General features: G+C 38.8%; 1 protein-coding gene across 12 annotated transcripts in view; it reads right to left on the bottom strand.

The window, feature by feature from the left end:
- Nucleotides 1-3,165: 3,165 nt before the first annotated feature.
- Nucleotides 3,166-23,764, bottom strand: part of dgkza (diacylglycerol kinase, zeta a) — a 66,115-nt gene continuing 45,516 nt past the window's right edge. For 8 of the 12 annotated variants that reach the window (XM_057026412.1, XM_057026413.1, XM_057026404.1 and 5 more), the window contains 10 exons: nucleotides 23,059-23,125; nucleotides 20,302-20,342; nucleotides 19,648-19,790; nucleotides 14,059-14,130; nucleotides 9,938-9,987; nucleotides 7,159-7,199; nucleotides 6,916-7,036; nucleotides 6,162-6,198; nucleotides 5,713-5,827; nucleotides 3,166-4,162 (listed from right to left, as the gene is read on the bottom strand). In XM_057026412.1, the coding sequence (XP_056882392.1) occupies nucleotides 4,046-4,162; nucleotides 5,713-5,827; nucleotides 6,162-6,198; nucleotides 6,916-7,036; nucleotides 7,159-7,199; nucleotides 9,938-9,987; nucleotides 14,059-14,130; nucleotides 19,648-19,790; nucleotides 20,302-20,342; nucleotides 23,059-23,125 (804 nt within the window). In that variant the 3' untranslated portion in view covers nucleotides 3,166-4,045. Of the gene's footprint in view, nucleotides 4,163-5,712; nucleotides 5,828-6,161; nucleotides 6,199-6,915; nucleotides 7,037-7,158; nucleotides 7,200-9,937; nucleotides 9,988-13,625; nucleotides 13,967-14,058; nucleotides 14,131-19,647; nucleotides 19,791-20,301; nucleotides 20,343-23,058; nucleotides 23,126-23,764 lie in introns of those variants that run through there. The other 4 variants (XM_057026415.1, XM_057026405.1, XR_008949585.1 and 1 more) reach the window with 3 other exon arrangements.

The raw sequence follows: 23,764 nt of genomic DNA, 5'->3' as shown, positions 1-23,764 counted from the left end.
TTCAGTGTTGCTAAAAAACTAAAGAAGTGTTTGGTTTGTTGATTTTTCCTGAGGATTCCTCCCCAGCTGATCCAAGCGTTTCCGCCCTAACTTTGATCATCATGCATCTTGCGTGATAAGATTCACGGAGTTTACGCCTCCGCTTTCATCTGACGGATATCATCCGAAATTGATCTACATCTAGACATTCCAAAGGCATACTATAGGAGTGGAGCGATAACGGCAGAGAAACACGCGGATGAACAGCTTTGATGATGTGCGAGTAGGCCGAGAGGCATCAGCAACACACCAAGGAGAGTGACCCGAGTCAGTAACGCTTTTCTTCCACTTACCTTGAGAGTAGACACGTAAGAATCAATTGAAAAAGTTCACTTTCCAGTGTTGTGCACAGTGTTTGATCATTTTGCCTGAGAAATAAAGCTCAGGCTTCCCAAACATTACATAAACCCAGCTGACAGCGAGCCGCACCTCTGATCAAAGACGCTGAAATAAAGTCTGAATTAACGCTTTCATTATTCATAAGAAATGAACTTGTGCTTGTCAATGGAAAAATGGATCCAGATTTCTTGGGGACCAGAGCAGCAGCGGTAGCTGCCATTGGTTCGCAAATCTTTGCATGAAACAGAATCTCTAACTCTAGATCTTTCAAACCAGTTTCATCTGAGCTCAAGTTCTTTTGAGCACTACTGAAATTCCCATGTATTGACTCTGCACAGACGCCACTGACTCACACTGATTTACTCACATTCATTTATACATGTTACATGTTTGAAGATGATATTTAAACAACTAATACCTGATTAGAACTCATTATCATTTAAATATAAAGTACTTTTGAGAGAATGAATCAGTAGTGTGCTATGTGCTAATACAAAATGTGCTGCTGTTGTGTATAAGCACTAAATAAGTGCATACGAATGATGCAATATGCATTTGTAGTTGTGTATTTCATTTGTATTTTAGCCTGTATACATCAACAGGATCAATATTAGTAATGCAATATCCAAAATATGTATAAATACATATCATTGCCCCGAATCATACACACCTACTTAAACACACTGTCCACAAAACCATCAAGCGCTACCAAACCAGTCAGCCAAGGTTTGCTTTTTAATTCCAAACCTTGGCCTCATGATGAATTAGCTTTCTGTTATTTGCTGACTCCTCACACCTGTGGTGTGTGGATGTGGAGCAGACGACGTGGGAGCGTGGAGCTCTTTAACTGGTCTCTGTGGAGTTGAAGAAGGCAGCAGTGATGCATCAACAACTCCAGCCAGCCTCTAACTGCCTGGTGATGTGTTTAAAGACCACACTGGCTCCTGTACAAAGTTGCTGCTAAATATAAGTAAACACACTTCTTCCATTTCAGAATGATGTCTGGTCATTTGAATGCATAAAAGATAAAGAAGCATTTGCATTTTGAGCTTTATTCTAATCTCTTATAACACGCAAATAAAAACAGGACAAATGTGGCTTTTAAATATTTATCCATTTGTTTATATAAAACTTCTTTTTTTACAATTATCACAGAACTTATGAACAAAACCAATTTGGGGAATAGAAACACAGAAGAGAATAAAAACTTACAGTTTTTCACACCATGTGTTGAAAAAAGAAGTTGCTAGAAGAGCTAGATGAGCAATCGATACTGAATAAAGAGTCAAGTCACTGCAATGACAAGAAGGCAATTTTGAAAATGCCACTAAACTGAAATGCTAGAGATTTATAGGCAGGACAAGATAAATGTCATTAACGTTCAGGTTTAATTCAAGGGGTTTCACAAAAATTGGAACAAATTGTTGTATTAACAAGCAAGCAATTACAAAAACACATTAATTACATTTTCCACATTTACTTTCAGTCAAAAGATCTTAATTATGCATTTGATTTACCGAGAGAATTGTGGATTTCAGGACTCCAAATCATCTGCTCATGTTTCATCTGCCCAAGTTGCTTTCCAACAAATAGAAATGATTCGGTATATATTCTGTGCTGCAGTGAGATTTTTGTGAAACCTCTCAAACTCAACGCTTTGGTCAAATTAAATATAAATTGAACATAGTTTAAGACAAATCTTTTTACTGGTTTTCTTTCCAAATATCCTGGTTTCTGAGGACCTTTACAGAAATATTGTCACCTTAATACATGCTAGGCTCTCCGTACAATAGCAGAAGCTGTTTTTTTTGTTGAGCTGGATTCTGGATGTTTCGGCACACTGCGGGTGTGTTGAGCCATCCCATCATTCCAGACGGGGTGAAGGACCTGTTTGATATGTCACCTAATCAGCACTGACCGAAGAGGATGGCTGACCCGACACAATAAAGCATTTCGATCTAAACACAGAAGCTATTGTATATAATAAAAGTGATGGCTATCATACAAACACAACCGCTGCTGTTACATCTACCTTACTTCGACATTTTCCACCATTGTGTAACTTCATAAAACTATCACGAGGTTTCCGTTTCATCATCATTCTTAACATTAGCATTATTGTAAAAAAGATCTTGAGGTTTTAAGTTTATTAGACATTGTTGAGGTTGCACGCATTCGATTTTGTTTTTAAAGGTTTGACTTCGTGCACTGATGGAAAATTTGATCTTTTTCTCCAGTATGAATGAATTACTGCAGTTTAACTCAATGACCCTCATAAAAATCCCTGCTGGAACTCATGGAACAATATTAGAGCCTCCGTGAAGTCGTGCAGCCAAAGGGACTCAGACCTTGTTCCTGAAAAACCTGTTACGCTCTGCAAAACACGAAGAAACGGCCTGTCCTAATTCCACAGGGCACTGAGTGCAAATGAAAACAGTAGAAATATTACAATACAGTACAAATATGTCATATTCAGAAGGAGGTCCGTCGGTTTCATGAGAAAACCACAGACAGACTCGCTCACAAAGACTGAGGCACATTCATCACGTTGTCAAAAGCCACTTTGTGGACAAATGGTCCGGAAACCAACAATTACAAGAGATTTCTATCCATATAAAGCGCGCTCAATAAACCACAAAAAAAGGGTACTTTAGCATGCAAAGTGGAAACGCGCCCTGTTCTGGAAAAGGATGGATATACTGTAACGTGGGCTGTGACTCCCTGGACTGTTTCTATGAATGTTTCAGCATTGTGTATTTGTACATGTCAGGTGATCCTGCTACGCAGAATCCTTGTGTTAGAGGAAGAAGGATTGTCTGCAAGTGTGTTCGCTTCAGACACACAAAAGGTTCATCAAAAGCATTTTCAATATCGACAAAGAGTCGAAAAGTGGTTCAGAAGACAAAATCAAGGACGACTGCAGCTTCAACTTGGACAGTCTGACCCTGGCGTCGCTGTGCTGGGCAGCGTTTCCTGCTTCCTTCTCGTTACACGTCGATTACATTTAAACCTCCTCATTAGTTCAGGATGCTTAAACCCATGCCGGGTCATGTCAAAACCAGTGGTCCAATCCATGAGCTTATTAATACTCACTGGTCCCAAATCCATGGGTCTGAACCATTATGACCCTCTGGTTTTTGTGGTGTCCTTAGTTTACTGAAGGGAAACCTTCAGTTTTGTTGGACATTCACATAAATATCTACATACTATCAAATGCTCACCCAACCAACCCCTGCTCTTCTCTTAAAAATGATCCTTAAAATGTCTTTAATGCACTTTCATTTGTAGCGGTTTAAAATAGGTTTTCCTGAGCTTTACTTTTGGTCTAGTTTGATTTGTGACATATGTACGATTACCAGTAAAAGAAGTCTTTAAAAACCTCTGAAATCTTTAGTAAGTTGGACCGTTAAAGCTGTTTCTATCACATCTTTGTGTCCTCGCTAACTACTCAAAAAGGAATTACTTAACCTGACTAGAACTTAACCTCTGTCAGTGTAATTATTTCATTCTTACGTACAAACCCTGATAAAATTTGGCACATTATCACTCGCAGTCCAAGTCTGTGTCGCAGTAGTTCTGCCACTTCAGCAAAGGGAAGGAAAATAAGTCTGATAACGATGAGGAAGGAGGTGGAATCTTCATCCTTTCTCTCTTTTCTTCAGCATTTTCAGACCGTGGTCTCCTGGTCTTCTCTCTGGATCATCTGGTAATGCTGTCTGTTCCCCAGATAGGCTGCCAGCTCCGCGTCGTGAGCCTTTTCAGCCTTGTCCTTAGGTGTGTCCCCCTGATAAAGACATTTGATAACTGAATGATCCCTTCAACTGCAGCTCCATGTCTACAACAAGCATGTCTGGAGATTAGATTTAACAGTCACACACATTGTGGCTGCTAATACTAATCTAAAGAAACACAGCCTCAATTTGATTTACTTACAATTTGAAAATAAAGCTTTAAGTTTTACCCCCAACATAAACAGGACAACAACACTGTGCTTCTTCTATCACGTCACAGCTCCGTGTTCATTTTGAAAGGCATGTTTGATCCACTATAATCACGACAACGAAGCATATTTTGAGAAAGGGTGAAAGGCAGAGTAAATGCAAATCAGCCTGGGCTTCATCATTCAGTTACTCTTTCATTCACTGCGGTCCTGCCTGCGCTATCTCTCGTGCACCCGCTCGCCGTTTTCTTCTCTGTATCTAGGTCGCTGCTGAGTCAAGCCAATTAGGAGATTTACTCCACGGTAGCAACATCCATGAAAAACTGACTAAAATGGGGGGAAAGGGGGAAATTTGAGACAAAAACCTATTTAATCGAGAATCCCAGACCAGATGTGACACTGTTTGACTCTGTTTGTGTCTGTCGTTGGCAGTGGCTTTCCTCAGCATCCACACCGATGAGGGACAAAATGAAACCAAGCAACACACACACTCACACACACACACAGAAAAAAGACTAAAAACCTCTATCCAACCAAATCCTTGTCATTTGTTCAGCTGTAAAAGCTTCCTTTGAAACAAGTTTCCCATTACTTTAAAATGTTATTTTATAACGGTCTCCGTCACCTTCAGCCCATATGTAGGAGACTCAAACCCAAATAAGCACTTCAGTTGTGCTGTTTTAATGCTGCATAGTTTAGAAATCCCTTCATATTCTCTTTTTTTGATCACCTTGCTGGTCAATGTTCAACGGTCCCTCTACATTCTGCACAACCTTGACAGTGGATCTAAACCCTAATACACAACCAAGTTTCACCAACTGAGCTTCCGGTTTTGTTGTTCCGGTATGTTCCGACACACCTGGAACATACCATGCTGTTTCAGGGTTTGTATAGAGTTGGACGTATGTGTTTACAGCCCCAATCAAAACCACTCAAAGATCCATATCTTAAAATGTCCTGAAAGAAAAGTTCAGAAAGCACAGATGCAGCTCCTGACCTTTCTGTTATAATGTAATGGTGTGAGAGCAGCGCACATCACCCTGGAGACAGCAGAGGAATTCTCATACAGCCCTGGTGTGATGCCATTTCCGCCACCCCACGCCGTCTGTGACGGGCAGCAGTTTCGGACCTGTACCTGCGCCTGTCACAGTCAGCGCTGAGCAATTGATATAGCATGGCAGTAGAGTGAGGAGAAGCAGACGAGGCGTCGTTTTGATGAGAAAACACAACACAACAGACAACACTGCTACCATCTGACAATTTCCTATTTCACCAGTCTCGGTGCTTGCAAAAAGAAAATGAAATAAATAAGCCTCTTCTCTCTCTTGTCATCATATGTACCGGTACACATAAATGTTTTAATGGCCCAGAGCACGCGTGTGGTTAAAAGCTACCTGCATGTCTGTTTTCATGAGTGATGCTCCTGCTTCGACCAGGTAATGACAGATGGTCCTGTGACACAGAGCTGCAGCCTGGTGAAGAACCGTCTCCCCGCTGGTGGTCCCAGTACATTCAGAGAGAGACACAGAGAGGAAGATAAGAGCAACTGATACCTTCTGGGAGCCAAGCCCCTTTGATGATGCTGCATCCCCCTGTTTTTGCACGTTGTTTATTCTCTTTGGTGTACTTGTTAGAATGCCTGCTACATCCACTGACTGACCTCAGTGGAACTTCATCAAAGCAGGCTACTAGACTAGGTAATGTTTCTAAAAAAAAATTATGGTTTTCAAACATTGTCACCTGCATCATCCACAGAGAAAACCAAATACCTTAATGAGCTGCACTCAAATATTTGAATTGCAAATTGAGTTTTCTGAACAAAGACACCCATGACAGAACTCACTTCAGATGATCTGTGACATCAAGCAGGTCACTAGGAGCTGCAAAAGAGGAAAGGAAGAGGTTACTGTTGGAGTTGTAAGTAAAAGTTGTAGAGGTGGCTCCGCGACAGGCATCAAAACAGACATGGTATTTAATAGATAAAGGCTAAAGACAGGATTTATGCAAAGAACTGTCATTTGCATCCAAAGCACTGAAGCCAACTCTACCTGCACAATTGTCCAGAGGCAATTGGATAATATAACTAACATCTGCTAGTAACACAACCTGCTTGATCCAGTTATTATTTGTTATGTCAAGAACAAAATTAGAAAGTAGTAAACTAGCTACCATTAGCAATTTTCTACACCCTCCAAGCAGGTCCTCATGAATCGATGGCATATTAAACAATTAAGGTCTAGCGGAGACTCAAACTGGCCAAACTAGTTGTTCTAAGCCTTTTGTCTTGTTTCCTTGTCTTGTGTTTCCTTCAACAACCCAGATAATTCTTCACTAGAACATAATGAATGATCTATAACAGACAAATCTGACTCTAAGTGCTGCAGAAATTAATGTCATAGAAGTCACATACTTGCAAAAGGTGTTGGTTTAAAAAATGATTGTGTTACAAACACTAAAATAAGTGTTTTACAGTGCAAAATTATTTCAGACACTATTTCTGAAACTAGCTTAAACTCATTTTTCTATTTATCGGGTTGACATTGAGCGCTTTATGTGATGTTTAAGTGTCATTTCTCCTGTTGTTTCAGGGCAGTTACCATTGTCCAGAATGAAGCGCACCATCTCTTTACATCCCGTGTGCACAGCATGGTGCAGTAAACTGCAGCCAGACTCATCCAGAGATGTCAGGTCTGTTCCCTTCGTGTGCAGCTCCTGCAGCTAGTTTTTCAAAAATATGCTGCGTTAAATCAAACCCTCTGAGATACCCTCTTCAATTCATTCGACTAACAATAAAATCAAGTGAATGTGGAGGTTATTATATGTTGATTAAGGAGACTTACCTTCTTTACATCTTTATTCTTCACACATTCAATCAATCTCTCTAGCAGATACGACACAGAAAAAAATCTATCAGACAAGAGTATCAGGTGATTCAGACGCAGTTACAGTAAACGGATCTGCTGCATGTGATTGGGAGCTGCGCTGATGTTGGGATCCTGAGAGTACCAAAGAAAATGCTGATGTTCTGGCATCCTGAAGATCACAGGGGGTGAGAATGGATGTTTAATATAAACAACAACAATAATAATAGTGAATACAAGCGAACCAAAGTGGGTGCATAATGTCAGCTTGTGTGAGCTGGGAATGGAAGGGAACACATGAACACACACATGCTGTAATGCAGGACTGGGTAGGGCTGCGACACACTGGGAGAAATCCTCCAGAAATGAGGGACAAGACAAGAATCCCGCGCAAACTAGCTGAAATTTAATGCTTCGACGGGCACATTGATATCCTGGTTCTGTGCTGAGCCCAGTCAATTATTGTGGAGATGCAGAACGACTGAATCAAATAATGGGAGATTGATAAGCAGACACCGGAGTCTTCTGCTTGCTGCTGAGCTAGGCTTATATTTAGAGAATGGATTTCATTTTGCTTCACAAATGTTTACAGCATTTCACTTCATGTCAACTGTAAGGCAGACAGGCGGCAAGAAAATATAAATTCTGCTCAGGCACACATGCTGGTACCGATGTACATAATAATTTGACAGTATCTGGTTAGTGTAAATACAAGTTCCTGGCTTCAACTCAATTTAATATGGATTTTAAAAATTTACTTATAGTCAGTAGTGTTTTAGTGACACAGTAGAGATGTTTATAGGTTAATTATTTTTACAGAAAGCTAAGCTAAAGTGCTAACAGTAGGACTTTGAGGATTCAAATGATTCGTTTTTCTAATAAGTTGTTGTATTAATACTATGCACTAAAAACCCCAGTGAACCATTTAAATGTACTTTTGAGCTATGCACTGCTAGTTTACACATATTGCTACAGCCGGTTTGCAGACCATTGCAGCAATAAACAAGTAAGCAGTTATATAATACCAGTTTTGCAGCAGCAGCAGCAGGGTGCCCACAGATAAGTCCTGTTTCCATACAGAAGCATGGCTGGCTGCCACCAGCACTGCAGCAAAGTGTATTAATCTTAATCAAATTTAAAAGAAAAAAAAGTTCAATAGCAACAACAGTTTTGGAAGTGTTATAGCTCAATTGCTACCCAAACACAGCAGTCAATTGTAAAGAAGTGTTGTGTTTGGTGCGGACAAAGACAGCACTACTGTTACTGCAGGAAACATAAAGAAATGCATTTACATTGTGAATACAAAGAAATTAAATGTAAAAAATGTAAAAGGCAGCCCCTCCTTTAATTCTTTAAAATTCTTGTCACAAAAGACATCTATAGTTTTTCCAGGTTTTGCTTTCTTTTCTTCCTTTTTTAAACAGTCAACAGTGTTAAAATCCTGATGCAAAGAAATACTGTCGACTCATATTTCATGACAGCTGCATAATAGATTGCAGTGAAAGCTGTAGTATGGAAATTATTTCAAAGGCAAAAAAACAGGCGGCATGTTAAACTTCATCCGTGATTGTTGTGGCTGAAAGCAGGCTGACATAGGAAAGGAATGTTTATTAGCTTGACCTCATTTCTCACTCTCTTCCCTCTCTCTGAAGAGTTGAAGCCTAATCCAATTATGCTAAGCTTAGTCTGAGTGACAGGATACACACGCAACTGACACATATGCATCATACGGCATATACAGTAGTAGTAACATATGAGGAGAGATAGAGGCAGGGGGAGCGTTAGAACTTAAAGAACCCCCCGAACCCTCACAAACAGCACACAAACCATCAAATTCTCCACGTAATTTGGATGCAGGGATTAAATGAACTGTGTGCAAGGTAGGAGTGAAATCAAACAGCGGGTGGGGAGGGAAGAGCAGAGAGGGAGGGTAATTGGGGGTGGGGGGATGTTAGGGATGCAGAGGACAGCTTTGCAAGAGAACCTTCCCCCTTCTTTCATTCTCAAACTCCGGCTGGTGCACAGACACACACCCTGGTGGAATCTGTGCATGTGTGTCTGCATAGCAAAGAGACTGGACACAAGTCAGAAAGATGGTTGTGGGATTAAATAATTGTTGGGAGTGTAAGACAATTTCACTTGCAGTATAACAGACAGAAATTCACAAGCAGTCAAGCAGTGAGTGTTTCACTTTTGGTTGAGCTGAAACGTGCAATTGTGTGTTCTTAATTAATAGCAAAGTCGTCATTATTCCAAATAAAATGGACAAAAACAGTCAACAAAAGGGTTTAAATGCTGCAATTACAAACTGTTTTTAAAAAGTTCCTCATTAATAGGCTCATAATGTTTCTAATGTATGAGAAATGCATGATTTCTGGGAGATTTCGATATCAACCTCTGATGTACAGTTGTTCCCAAAGAGAATAAAATCTCAAGTGAAGCTGACAGGGAAGACAGCTCAAGCTGCCGTACACCAACCCCCCCAGCACAGGGAACATGTGGAAGGAAACAGTGATTTGAGAATAAATATGTCCAAAAAAAAGTCTGTTTAGAGAAGCAGAACTGTTCTGGCCCCCCAGGGCATACCTGTCATGCACGCCTCAGTACAGTGTGTCACATGAAATGTAAACAAACACGTTAGTAAAATATAAGAAGTGTGCAGGAATCAAGAAAAACGGTTGTTTGCTTTAATGAGGAGAGTCAAGCCAAAAGGGAAAAGTTCATTCGGTTCATTTGGAGTGCACATGTGTGTTTTTACCCATTTCTTTTCCTTGCTGAATTTCTGCCGTCTTTTGGCTGCTTTCCTGTCTAGAGAGAAACAAAGACAGCTGTTATAGGATATGCAGGCAGCAATATGCTATATGTTCCCTCATTACTGTTGCCTCATTACTGTGACAACACAGCGTTGAATACTTTAACCAAATCCCGACACGACTGAAAAACCAGCTGAGTTTGTGGACCGGTCTGTTTCTACTAGATTTATATATATATATATTTATATATAAATACATCCTTGTGCAATAATGAGTTAACAAGAAAGCGTACTGTATGTTTAAACACTCAAATACCTCCTGATTCTTACACTTTCTACTGTATCTGTTTAGCAGTAGCATCGAGACAGGGACTGCAAACATCTAAGTACCTTAAATAAGCGACATTTCAAGGACACCTAGTATATCTGCATCCCTATATGCATCTGTTTAACTAAAAGAGAAGCCCTTTTAGGAGCTTTACTTGGAACTGGAGATTTCCCGGATGCGTACAGCTTACTTTAACACAAAAGCAGCTGTTCTGCAATTAAACTCAAACTGTGGATCAGCTTCTGTTTCACGACAGCAGCTGGTTTTATTGAAACCTTTCATTTATCTTCAGGGTTTTGACGTGGATGTGACTATTTACTGTGCCTCTTTATTTTGACCTTTCTTGTTCAGCTGCATCTCGACTTACATGTTTTCAAGAAGTGCATATCACATCAAACCTTTCTATACTGTACAGCAGCCAACAATGTGGCGCCTATGGCAATGTAAAAAAAGAGAAACAGGGATCAGCGTGAGATCTTTTCACAGCACCTTCGCCTGCTGAAAGCAGCTCTCGGGAAGCATCTCATGTCGGAAGCTGTAGGAAATTCCGTGTTAACCTGACAACTTTTATATGGAACTGACAGAGCAAAAATACAGAACTAAAAAATGAGAGCTATGCACTACTTAGACTGCAAAGAAAGTATGTCACACTTGCCACTAAGTCACAGAATTTGAGTCACACTCAAAGTAATACAAGATTTTTTTTTAAAAAGGGCAGGTAAGCAATTTAACACGAGGAGACAGAATGACGACAGAATCCCGTATCCATCCCCTGAATTCGCCGACTGAAAACAGATCCTTCTGATATTGGCAAAACATGAATATGTCACTGTTATTCCAAGCCGTCAGGGTCATAATTCAGCGGATGGATTTTTGAGCAGCTGCAGACACAAATTATTGCACTGGAATATTTGGGTCCTTTTACGGTCGGCAGGTTCATTTATCGATTAAGTGTTAAAGCATAAAAACAAATAAAACTCGTCTAAAATCATTTACCTGTCAAATCTGGTGCATTTACGCTGCCACTGTGTGAGACTGAGGGAACGGCATTCATATATTTGACAGATTTGACTGCTGGTTACCAGTGTCAGGGGACCAGTTGATCTCTGCTTGAAATCTAAACAATGGTGATTTTATTCATCCAACAGCGACCCTCCAGAATATCCACCCATCCATCAAGAGACATTAAAGGGAACTCTGTTCTACCAACCTCTGTAAAGTCCTCCTATTCCCGTTTAAATTCACACCTCAACCATAAAGACAGACCACTTGTAGTTAAAAAAAATTGTGGCAAAGTGGTACAATTTATACTTAACAAGATTTCACTTAAAAGTATTGGATTAGAAAACAGATTTTAAAAACCTTTGATTCAAACACTCTAGTCAAGAATGAAATGGTAGAATAAATAATCCAAGTGTTTTTTCTTATGAATGCTGTTTGTTGATCCAATATAAGAAATCTGGGCTACCAATAGTTATGCATCCTTTGCTTTTAATTCCGATATAAAGTCTAGTTTTATCAGTTCTAAATTAGAGTTGAGAATAGAACCATGATAAAGAAGATTCTGTGTGTTCAGATTTTTATATTTAAACCAGTCTCAGAATATTTACATCATATTATTACCTGGTATATGTAATAATTATTTCATTAATCTACCACAACAAATGTAAATCTATATTTCAAAGCTAAATTAATTGCCATCTAAACCAGTTTTTCTTGTTTAATAGCACTAGACTTACTAAACACTGAATCTTCATCTACTTCACCTTAATTTGCCATCAATTTTTCTCTTTAATATCTAAGATAAGTTTTATTGAAATATGAAATATGGAAATTCTTCCGATACTATGATCAAATTTGTGATCAAAATTTTCCAAAGTTTCCAAAGCTGATGAATGCCAGAAAAGAGAGGATTATTAAAATAAGTCAGCCCGCCATGTTAAAAAAAAGTCTTTTTCTGTGCTGAGCTACACCTTGGACCCAGAACTGGACTCTGGGGATTATTTGAACTGGCTTCCAGCATTACCCCCCATCGGTGCTGTCAGGAGCATTAGCTGTCCCTGTCTGTCAGTCAGCTGGGCTCACTGTTGTTGATGGATTCCCATCCAGCATTATTAGAATCAGGAAGCTGCTGCTCCAGCTTCATGCTACTGAACATCCAGAGGGCAAAGGTGACGAGGGCAGGATTTAGCCTGCGCCTGCAAGCTATCCGCAGAATATGCGCTCATTTCAAATAATGTCCTTACATAAAAAAAACATTCTCACTGAATGTATCAGTTACCTAACACAGTATAGAATAATTATTCCGTATTGTGAGTTTATTTTTTTTAGTCTGAAAAGGGATGTATGGATGGATGGATGTATGGATGGATGGATGGAAGCCTCCCCTGGACTTGAGTGAAGTCCATTAAGAACTGGAAGGAGCATGTACATCTGCCCTGAACTGGCCGGCCATGCATGGACCAGATGAGCAAGGGCGCCACGGAGACACCAGCGATGACTGAGGAGGCAGCAGCTGTGTGAAAGATGCTACATGCTACACTGTGACTCTGCTTCTTAATGAGGCACAGCCAATCAGGATTGAAATCTCCACTAGGTTACCTACACTCATGCGGGAGATCCCATAAGCAACCAAGCGCGGGGGTAATTCAGAGGATCGCTGGATCCTAATAACCACACATACGCTACACAATGCAGCAACCAGCAATGACAAAAGTGGCTCGTACAGTTTACTCTGGAAGCAGAGGCTGATACGCTACTCAAACAAACTGTTTTGTGGTTGAATTTACATTCCACTGCCCTGATTACTCTAAGTGGCACTTCCTTCTTCCTGGTCTGGTAGCATTGCCAGATGGCAAATGTTGAATTATTGTACCAGCATCTTTAAAAGATCATATTTCAAGAATAGACTATCGTGCACATACAGTGGAACTTCTGATGCGGGTCAGGTCTGTCCGCTCTAACAGAATGTTACAATAGACTATGGATATTATAGCTGGGAACATTGATGTTGATCTAAGAAGGCTTGAAATATGACCTCAATAGAACAACACAATATTGTGCGATGATTGGTAGTAAAGAGGCACCAGAAAGGTCGGGTAAACACAGGTGCAGTATGTATGGGTGGCACCATTCAGATCGTAATTTAAAGAAATCTTTTTTTTACAAAAAATGATCTGCCTTCAAACCCAATTTAATTAAATGCCTTTATTGAAAAAAGGAGGATGTCTATCTTGATTGTTTTTACTGATGAATTAACTTGTTATGAATATGTCAAATTATCGTAAACTTAACTCAACGTTTTTAATATAACTTCTGCTACAATTGTAATTACAATCAATTATTACTAAAATACCAGTGGTAATTGAATACTCTTTCAATAGTACTACTAGAGTTATACATTTAAAAGCAACATTTTGTCTCTTCTGCTACTCATTTAGTATTTTTTAAATAAGAAGATATAAGATAAAAGAAGAAAATATAAATTGAATAGATGAACATCACTTCACATCAATCATGCATCTGTTCCATTTCAGCATTTATATTTTATTTTTTAAGTGAGTCAAATGTAGATTAAAGTGGAATCAACACTCTGTTTCTTTTAACCCAAAATGGGACTTTGTCTGAACTATTAGGTAGCCTGGAGGTTTTCACAGAGGTTTCATCTGGAAGCTAACTTTTCAAAGGAGACCAAACCTCTGTCGGAACTATTAAAAAGGGTCAAAATATTAAAGAATATTAGGAAAACATAAAACACCTCATGCACGTTTCTCTGATTTCAAAAAGAAGTCATACTAACCTACAGAGTTTGCTGGTTTCAGGTGCGGCAGCCTCAGAGCTCCCACTACTGACGCTCTGTGTCTGTAAAGATCTACAATGGAACACAGAGCAGAGACAGTCACTGGAGAAGTAAGGAGAAGTTTCATTCATGAAGACTGTTTCCCGCAGTGAGTTGAAATTCTTTTAAAAGTCTTGGCTGCAAGTGTGAGAAATTATGAAAGTTCTTCAACAGCCCAGAAGTTCATTAAGCAAAGAAGCAAGTATTTGTGCACTTTCATAATGATTTGGTTTTTATGCCACTTTGCATCCGTGCTGCAATGTTTTGTTTTGTTTTAATCTATTTGGGGGGAAATGTGACTAATATATAAAGTCTCAGCCACACACTGAAGGGGCTCACTAAATCTCCTCGGTTATTTTGTCTATCTGTGCTGTTAAAAACAGCTCTATTTGTTCTGCAGCATACAGTCAAAGGACAACAGAGACCGTAACTCTAGAAACATTCATGCTTTTATTAGGGACTAATTTCTAATTGCAAATGAGGAATTTCACTAGGTGTGCTAACAGAAACTCATTTACATTTCTTTATTGGAAATATTATTTCTATTTTCAGCTTAACAACCGTCTCTGTAATGTATACCGTCTTGTTTTTTTCTAAATATTGTTTTTGAGGGTACAGAAGATCATATTCCAATAAAATATTATGAACCCTTCCCCACCTCCAAACCCTCCTCACATAAACAGGAGATATACAGATAATAAGAAAAATAATAAATCAAATACACAAAGCAGTAAATCAAATGACACATCCATTGTCTCAGAAAGAATTCAGTCCACCTCATTCTTCATACACAAGAGCAAGAATAGGCTGTTGCGTTTAGCTTTTAGTGGGTGAAATCACCTTGGCAACATGGTCTCAATACACTTCACAGAACTTCACAACTGCAATAAGTCAGGTGGTTAATAGTTCTGATAGGTAGGGTGGCGCAAGATGATTATTTTTTTCTTAGAAGTAAAAAGGAGGGTCTAAAAATCCACTCTGGCTTGGATCTGCAACCCATGCAGAGATGCCAAGAGAGGAATCTATGAACATGTTTCTGGCTGAACTGTCTGAGCAGTCTGACGAGTGATTGAACAACCAGCAGCTGTCATCTGTCATTTGTGAGGTTCTGCAAATCGTTTTTATGAAAAGTAAGCATCAATTATCTTTTTAGTAAGTAAATTTGACTCTGAGACCTTTTTTGCATTAAACGAGAAAGACAGTATCCAGCGTCAGCATTCGGCTAACAATGGCTAACTGCATCACTAACAAATCTGTTTACGTGGTCAAAAAGTAGCTAGAATGACTGCGTTTAAAGAGTAGGCTTCATTACTTAACATTCCTGAAACGCGGGAGACGAAGGCTCCAGCCGAATACAGTGGGCGTCACTAATGAGTTGTCACTGGGGGTTCCTATGCTAAGGGAAAAGACTCCGCTCTGAGGGTTTTATAGGAACTACGGTCAGAGGAACAGAAAAAATACCCAACTGTCCAGTCCCCGTGCAAAAAGAGGGTTATTGGAACTTCAAAAATCGCTGGGCAATGGTGCTAAAGGGGCTAATGTTGATGGAGGGCTGCTGATTAATATTTTATATGGTGAGCATGGTAAGAAAGGGTGGCACAGAGTTGGCATCAGTCAACAAGGCCGGACCGGTAGATTGCCTTATATTACCATATTATTAAGTGTTCATTGTGATTTTAGACTGTTGTTTACATAACTGGATGTTGACATTTTCTTTCACTTTAAAGTCAAAATCAAAATGTTTAAATTCAAGATATTTTTCTCTTGGTTCTCAATAATGACCAATATCAAACAATATAAAACAACTATATCATGATACTGTTTTCAACTATATTGCCCAACCCTAGGTTACTATAACACCATAAAGCTGTTCAGACCACTTCTGGACGTATTTGCCCAAATATTTGTACCGTGAGAAGAGGAGTGATGACACATAGTGCCACTGGAGTGGTTTATTGGATTTAGAGCCCACAATCACAAACGTTGTTTACCTCGAAGTTGGAATGACAACGTACATCTAAAGCCAGTCCCATAATGTGCTTAAGAGTTGTGGGCGAATCGGTAGGACCAAAAGCAGAAAAATCAAACCAACTCAAAGCCAATCACTCTTCAGTGGTATTCTGAACAGTTTTCCAAAACTCATTGAGATGATGACCAAAATATATGAACAAGAGACCCAGTCTGTATTTTTTATCCAGGACACAGAGCCAAAAGATCCAATTTACATTGACACTGTGGTGTACAAAACATATTTCTGGAAATATTTGCCCACACATGTATATTTGATGAATCAGATTAAATTGTTGCACTCTTTGACAAATATTAAATGAAAATGTCTGACTTTTGACAAATTCATTTCGACTCTCGTTCTTCAATTCAGCACCTAGGTCTTGCTCTCATTTAACCTTTGCTCCTCTGGAATACAACTGGACAACTTTAGTAACATTTTGTACATAGATTACCGGTAAACAAATTTCTTTACATCTTTATCCAGTACAGTATACGTATCCTTTGGAAGTGTATACTAAAGGCAGTAATTTACTTCCTTATTGAACACTATTGTAATCTCTAACCTGCAAATATACTTATGCACAGGACCCATTTGGAATTTTGACCTCAGCTGTTGATATGATAATAACATCAAGTTATTGGATAAGTCACGAAATGTCCAAATACCTTTCCTATACCATAACGTGCAAGATTCATCCGTTAGGATCTTGCATGGTACAGCAGGGTGGGCATAAAAGGGTGTAGCTGTTTAGAATGTTTAGACTTTTTATCTCTTTTTCATAATATCTGACCAAATAGTGGTGTTATTCAATTTTTTAAGTGGGTAAAAAAAAGTATAAATCTATATATGTAAGACTGGAAAGGCTAATGTCAGGTAATTGATGTTGCACAATTTGTGACCAAAATGGATGGTTTGCAAAGCCCATATGACCACTGATTGAGCTGTTAATTAGTATAAATAGAAATCACAGAATATATTTTTGACAACCATTATTGCATGAGGGGGTGTAGTATGTTTAGGCATTACGTCTGCAGCTGAATGGAGAGGTATAATAGTAGTCTTATAGTAATAATAATAATAGTCCAATAGTTGTTTATAACCTATAACCTTATAATGTGACATAGCACCATAGGTCAACTAAAGCAGAGAACGATAGCTAGAAAAAGCATTATATCATCAGCATATACCAATCTGTTGCTGATATTAAACTGTTGAAGGACAATTTAACATCTGATTCAAGAATTTGTTGATCTGTTTCATTTCTTTTGCAGTCCTCAGTGAACAGCGGGTCGTAAAACTGCTTGTTAGTTCATCATCTGAATGATGTTGAGCCCCTGAAGTGATGTACGCTCAATAAACTGGCTGTAAGGACTAAATGGTAAATCATATTCCTGTGAAACCCTCAATCTCTACAGCTAAAAATCAATCACCTCTCAGCTAGTCTATTTCAAAATGAGATAAGGTAATCTTTCAGCAGCGAAAACCCGGACAGAGCATTTAAATCCTAATGGGACTTCAATGAGCAAATATTCAAAATCCCACCACTCTCCGTGGCAGCAGTTTCACCACAGTGTGATTGGAGTTCTCCACAGACCACCACAATGCACACAGAAACTTCACAACTGGAGTCATTAATTGAAGTGCTACAGGGTTTGGTTTCTGCCATCTAGATGCTGCATTTCCTGGCTACCTCACGTTCCCAAAACTTAATTTGGTAAATCAAAGAAAAAGCCCCGTTATTCACTTGTTGGATATTATTTAGATCACAGTACATGACACCACCTTTAAAAAAACAGAGTAATATATTCACGTTCATGCACAAAGTCAAAACATTCTTCAATGTTTATGATAGCAAATGAAATGCAAGCTACAAACCCACGTTTACCAGGCTTGAGCTTGTTTAATGAAGGATTTTTGCGGTGTTTATAATGCAAGTTCTTGAAATAGAATCCAGTTGTTCAACATGGTCGAAAATTGCCTTTTCATCAGAGACACTGATAACCTGCCCCTGATAACCTTGAATGCTGATTTTCAGCAGATGCTGGCGCGCATTTGAAGCTATCATCTTCAAAATGATTTGGGGAGAAAAAACAAAATGTTTTGTGTGTAGGTGTCAATGTGTTTGTCAGAGACGGGGGGATAGAGAGGCAGAAGAGAGGGAGGTAATTATAGTGGGAGGAATGATGTTCACCTCTGGACCTGCGTGGGCAAATGGCTACATTGTGTGTTTTGTGTGTGTGTCTGTGTGTGTGTCTGTGTGCGTGCGTGAGCCTGCACACGTGTCTAAATACAGTAGATCGGTGTGACTCTCTAGTACTCTGACATGTATTCCATTTCTCTCTCTCCATCCACTGTTTTTTTCTGACTCGATCTCTTTCCTAAACCCATCTCTCCTTCACTTTGCCACTGCCTCATGGTCTCATCTCTCCTCCTCATCCTCCCACTCAGTGCACTCAGCATTGCAAATCAGACCGCCAACACAGAACCGCAGGCACACACACATGGCCAAGGGGAAGTGTTGTGAGGAGTAGCAGGTTGTGTTGTTGAGCCTATCATCACATTGTACCTGTTACTTTATTTATTCCCTCTTTCTATTCTGTAACATAATCTCTATGGGTCTAAGGTTTACAGTTTTAGCTGCATAGCAACTCAGATGCAGAGGTGATTCTTTCGATTGTGTCACTTAATGTAATTGTGAAACATTTTTTATTGACTGTTTCTCTTGTCGGTGTTATTGAAACAAAGTCAAAATGCATTCATTTTAATATGCAATTCCATGCAGAATTACCCTTTATAGGTACTGCGCATAGTTATTAGGGTCTCTTTTATGGTGAAAGACTATTGCTTGTTGTTAGGCTATCAAAGGACTACGATAAAAGTAATTAACACATTAACTCTCTGATTAATTCACCTACTTATTCATGATTAAATGCCACACATTGTTTTTCTCCCCTGCACAATTCAAAAGTATGATTCAAACAAAAAAACAAATTTAATGACTAAATACATAAATGAAGTCCGTTCATTTCTTTTCTTCCCTGAGCATTATGATGATGATCAATGATTTTAGCATGGGTAGTGGAAATCACCTCGCAATAATATTGAGGAACTGTAGCTGTTTTTTTTGTTCCATTCTTTATCAAACATTGCAAAAATGATTGGAACGAAATACTTGCGTAAGGTAAGCTGGTTAATTGCAACTGCAGTTTTCAGCATACCCTCTGGCTATAGCCCCCACTTGTGTTTCACACTCAACTGTTGCCTCAAAAATCACAAACTAGAAAAAGAAATGCAGGAGTGTTGTATTCATTTCAATGATAAGCCCTCTCCCGTTTATCTATTGTGTCTGGTTAGGATGAGGAGCCTCTAAATATTGTTCCTCTCTTACTTGGATGACTCCTTCTTTCTCACTCATTCAAATCATCTAGTTTCAGCAGAACCTTAAAGTTGCTTCTCATTTAATCTGGTAAATGACATCACTAACAATTAAACATGACAGTGATTTTATTGTTTTTATTATCTACTGGTCATGGGCCTACCTGCTGTTTATTGGGCTGGAGGTGGGATTAACCAGGTCTGGCATGGTTGAGGGAGAGGTACCCACTGCTGCCATAACAACTAGTTCAGGATCCAAAATGAAGATCTCTTCTTGGGAAATTTCAGACACATAGTTGAGATGTTCCTGGTAGGATATGAAACAATCATTAACCAGCATTAAACAAAAAATAACCCTTAAACAAACATATTCATCTTATATCCATTAAACCAAAGACAGAACTATTGAGCTGTTTCTCCATAGATGTCTACATTCCAGATTAGCTGAGATTGATGGAAAGTGAAACACAAAATAACTTTTACAAAGTTAAAAACAAATTAAGAATTTTTTACATCTTAAAAATAACATTTACAATATCAAAAGTTACATTTGAAAACAAATACACAAAACCATTTTTTTTTGTTTTACCAACTTTAAAGCAAATTCATAATTTATACAAAATTAACAGAAATGGGTGACCAGGAGTTCTCCGTAAGTGGTATTGTTGCGAGAAAGTTTACCACCAAAGAAGAAAAAGTTTCGTAAACCCAGGCCATGAAGACTCATATTTACTATATGAATGACTATGATTGAAACAATTTTGGCATAATAAGAATCACAATATCCAGCGAAGTCAAATCAGGTGGGAGAGACGTACCTGTGCTCGGTCTATCCTGTAGAAACGATCAGCTGTTGTAGCTTAAAAGACAAAATATAAAATATAAATATCTGCTCTGTAAAGAGTCAATCATATGCGTTCAAACATTCAACACTAAAAAAACACCCTTGCTAAAAATAAAATACATGTGTTACTGAGCAGCACTGATGCAGATGTGCTGACGTACAAGAAGATAAATAAATGTCTTTCTTATGAACATTAAGCATTCCAGAAGTCACTGGCTATCTTGAGGGTTAAGGGGTCTGTAACAATAAAGGTATTTGTTCACAATAAAATTGAAATAATTGGTCCGTCATCCATATTCTGTTAGCCACAACTTATTTCTGATCAAGGTCATGTTGTTGGGATTGATTGTTGGAGGATAACCCAGCCATCACTGGGCAAGAGACTGGGATGTATGCACAACAGGTCAATGGTGCACAGCAGGCACATCAACTACTGACTCATGCGCTCTGCATCCAAGCTTTTGGTTTTTGGGAGAAAACCTCAGCACCTGCAGAAGGGTCTGAGCTACAATATTTGGCTTGCGGCTATCTTTGCTTTTTTTTTTATTTGCGACTTGCTGTTTCCCTCATGTTTGGTTTTGTCTTTTCCTGTTTCTCTGTTTCTGTTTTCGTAATGCCCTGATCAAACGTGCGCAGCCAAACATGAGTTCTCTTGTCCCTCCCACTGACCTCTGGGGTCATGCAAAATCGCAGAGGTCATTTTAGTGCAAATGAGTGAATTTACTAGTCACACAAAAATGACAAGTCATCAATCAAAGATGTTCCTCATAAACACAGAGGACGAAAACATGAGGTGACGGTGAATAAGACGAGAAATGCCGCTAACAAATCAGGTCGGACATGTTTGCACAAATCTGCGGAACAACACTGTAAACACTAGGGAAATATTATTTAAGGAAACAGTTCAGAATCATCATGCAAATTTAGTTCATTGGCTTATTGCATAAATATTAATCTCACATAGCAGCTGCAGCTTTTCACAGAAAGGTCTTAGAGAAACCACACAAGCAAAGAAAGTAAGAGTGTGGGGGGGGGGTCCGTGAGATAAGCAGTGTATATAAAGTCTTTCTGTTAATTTGTTACATAGAAACATCTACATTTATTGTAATCCCATAGGTCAAGACAACACAGATGACATGAATTGTTTCATTTCCAGCTTAGGGTTATTAGCTTTTCTTCGCCAAATGCGACTACATAGAACAAAAGTATTTTTAGACTCCAACTTGGTTATGCAGCATGTAAGCCTAATGAATATTCAAGCTACCTGCATACTGCTGCACATCATTAGTGGGTCACATGGAAATGACAGAGGTAAAACTCTTTCGCTTAATTTTCTTGGTGACTGAATGCTGCTTTGAAGAATTGAATGGAATATTATAAGGTCACCATTGACAACGTTGGGAGAGTGGCAAGACCAAAATGTAAAAAAAGAGGATGCTCCCACTGCTATGCACAGGATCCCTGCCTAGGATACTCCAATGTAATGAAACTGTGAGCATAATTCATCAAGGCTGCCACTGTTGGCAAATAAAATGTCTACTACGCATGGAGGAAATGAGATCAGGATAATCTATGAAGATGCAGTAAACGCAATAAGTTCTGTAATGTATTTTAGTTATCATATAGCTTTATAGAGAATCTGATTCTATCGTATAGAATGAATGAGCTTTCCTGCTGTGAATAAATAAGGCTTCTCAATATAGTAGATGTATTTAAACAACCAAGGGTTCTTCTCAGGAGAGCAGGAGACATAAAGTCAATGCTGCACAAGCATGACTAGATTTAATATTTCAGGGTGTGGGTGCACAGCTCCAGTGAGGCCGTTCCAAGCATTTCAAATGGCAATTCGTAGTTTATTGACACTGTCACAACGCAACCAGACAACTTCGTAGCAAAGAAGTCAGGATAATTAAGAGGGCACACTGAGATACCTTAAAAAAGGGGAGATAATGGATTCTGTGATCCACATTAAGAATAAACCTTTAGAGAATGAACCTTTTCTGATATTGCCCACAGAAGACCAAGATTCAAAAAGAAAAGCATCTGATTGTATTATTTTACAAAGGCAATTGTCCATTTTGGGGTCTAGATTAATTTTAGTCACTCATTTCTTTGAAAACTGAATGTAAGCAGAGTTTTTCAACAGTAAGGAAAATTCCTGACATTTAAAATTAGGTCATTACAGCGTCATATCGGGAAATGAAACCTAATTAATTTAGCCAATTTTAATTCAATATGGCTCCTTTGAATTTAAGCAATTTGCCCAGATTTTCACTTGCTATTACCTTGAAGTAACTACATTTACCATTAGCTGGCAGCTAATATTTCACTCAGATCATGTTAATCTGCCCCGCATAAAATAAAGACCAGCTTTGACCTGATCCTGCTATTTCTATAATCTCAAATCCTCCATTCTTTTTTTACCTCAAATTGGCCTGTTGTATATATTTTTTACATTTCATCGTTATTCCTTCACTGTAATGATGATATTGTACCAGTTTTGTCTTGTTACATTAGATAAATAGACTCACCCACAGATGGGTTAGAAAGCAGGGATGAGGATAATGTATGTCACTTTCTAAAAATCCATAACAATCTGTAATGTTTCATTCAAATAGCACAAAAGTTCATCTTTTCTTTTTTTCTTACAGTATATCAAAGTGCTGCAAATGTTAATCAGGCAAAAGAGCCAGTGTAGTAGAAATAACACATTTAAAAGTGATGTACTTACAGTCAAGGAAACACCATTTTGGGGATAACCTCTGGCAGGAAAACGTCTTTGGCTTGGCAGCCTCCTCCTGGAGGACACACAAGGCAGCGTTTGTTTAACAGGACCTCTGACAACATGATGGAGCATTGTGGATCAATTTAGCTTTAATTTTAGGAGGAAACAGAAAGAAGAAACCGACTGCTGGGACAGAATGTGACACTGCAAAAACCACCACAAGAAGCAGAGAAACCTTTTTAGTGTTAGAAAATGGAACGATGAATCAAAAGTCAAGGCTAAAACTCACACAAACACATAATTTTAGTATACAAGGTTTTAAAAATTGCATTGTGGTTGCCTTTTCATTGCAAAAGCTTTCAATGTGGCGCACACACACACAAAGACACACGCAGACACACAGAAACACACACAGGTTCCAAAGTGGAAACACAAAAAAAATTGTGAAACTTAGAAACATTTAAAATGACCTTTGTGACATTTCAACACAGCTCTCTATATTGTTTGAACAGAAGTTTTTTTTGGAGTTTTTCTCCTCCCCTAAACTTTTCAACAGTTTTTTCATCCACCCACCTCATTATTGGAACTTTTTCTCACCCATTCAGCTTCCAATTAGTTCAAAACACTGCAGCAATATCAAAAAACAGATCCGGCGTTACCAAGACTTCTGCCTCTGAGCTCTGGCTCCCTGTTAGCTGTAGACTTAGTTTAA

The sequence above is a fragment of the Takifugu flavidus genome, chromosome 3 (genome assembly GCF_003711565.1).
Source record: "Takifugu flavidus isolate HTHZ2018 chromosome 3, ASM371156v2, whole genome shotgun sequence".
Classification (NCBI taxonomy): domain Eukaryota; kingdom Metazoa; phylum Chordata; class Actinopteri; order Tetraodontiformes; family Tetraodontidae; genus Takifugu; species Takifugu flavidus.
This window is presented reverse-complemented; position numbering and strand designations above follow the sequence as displayed.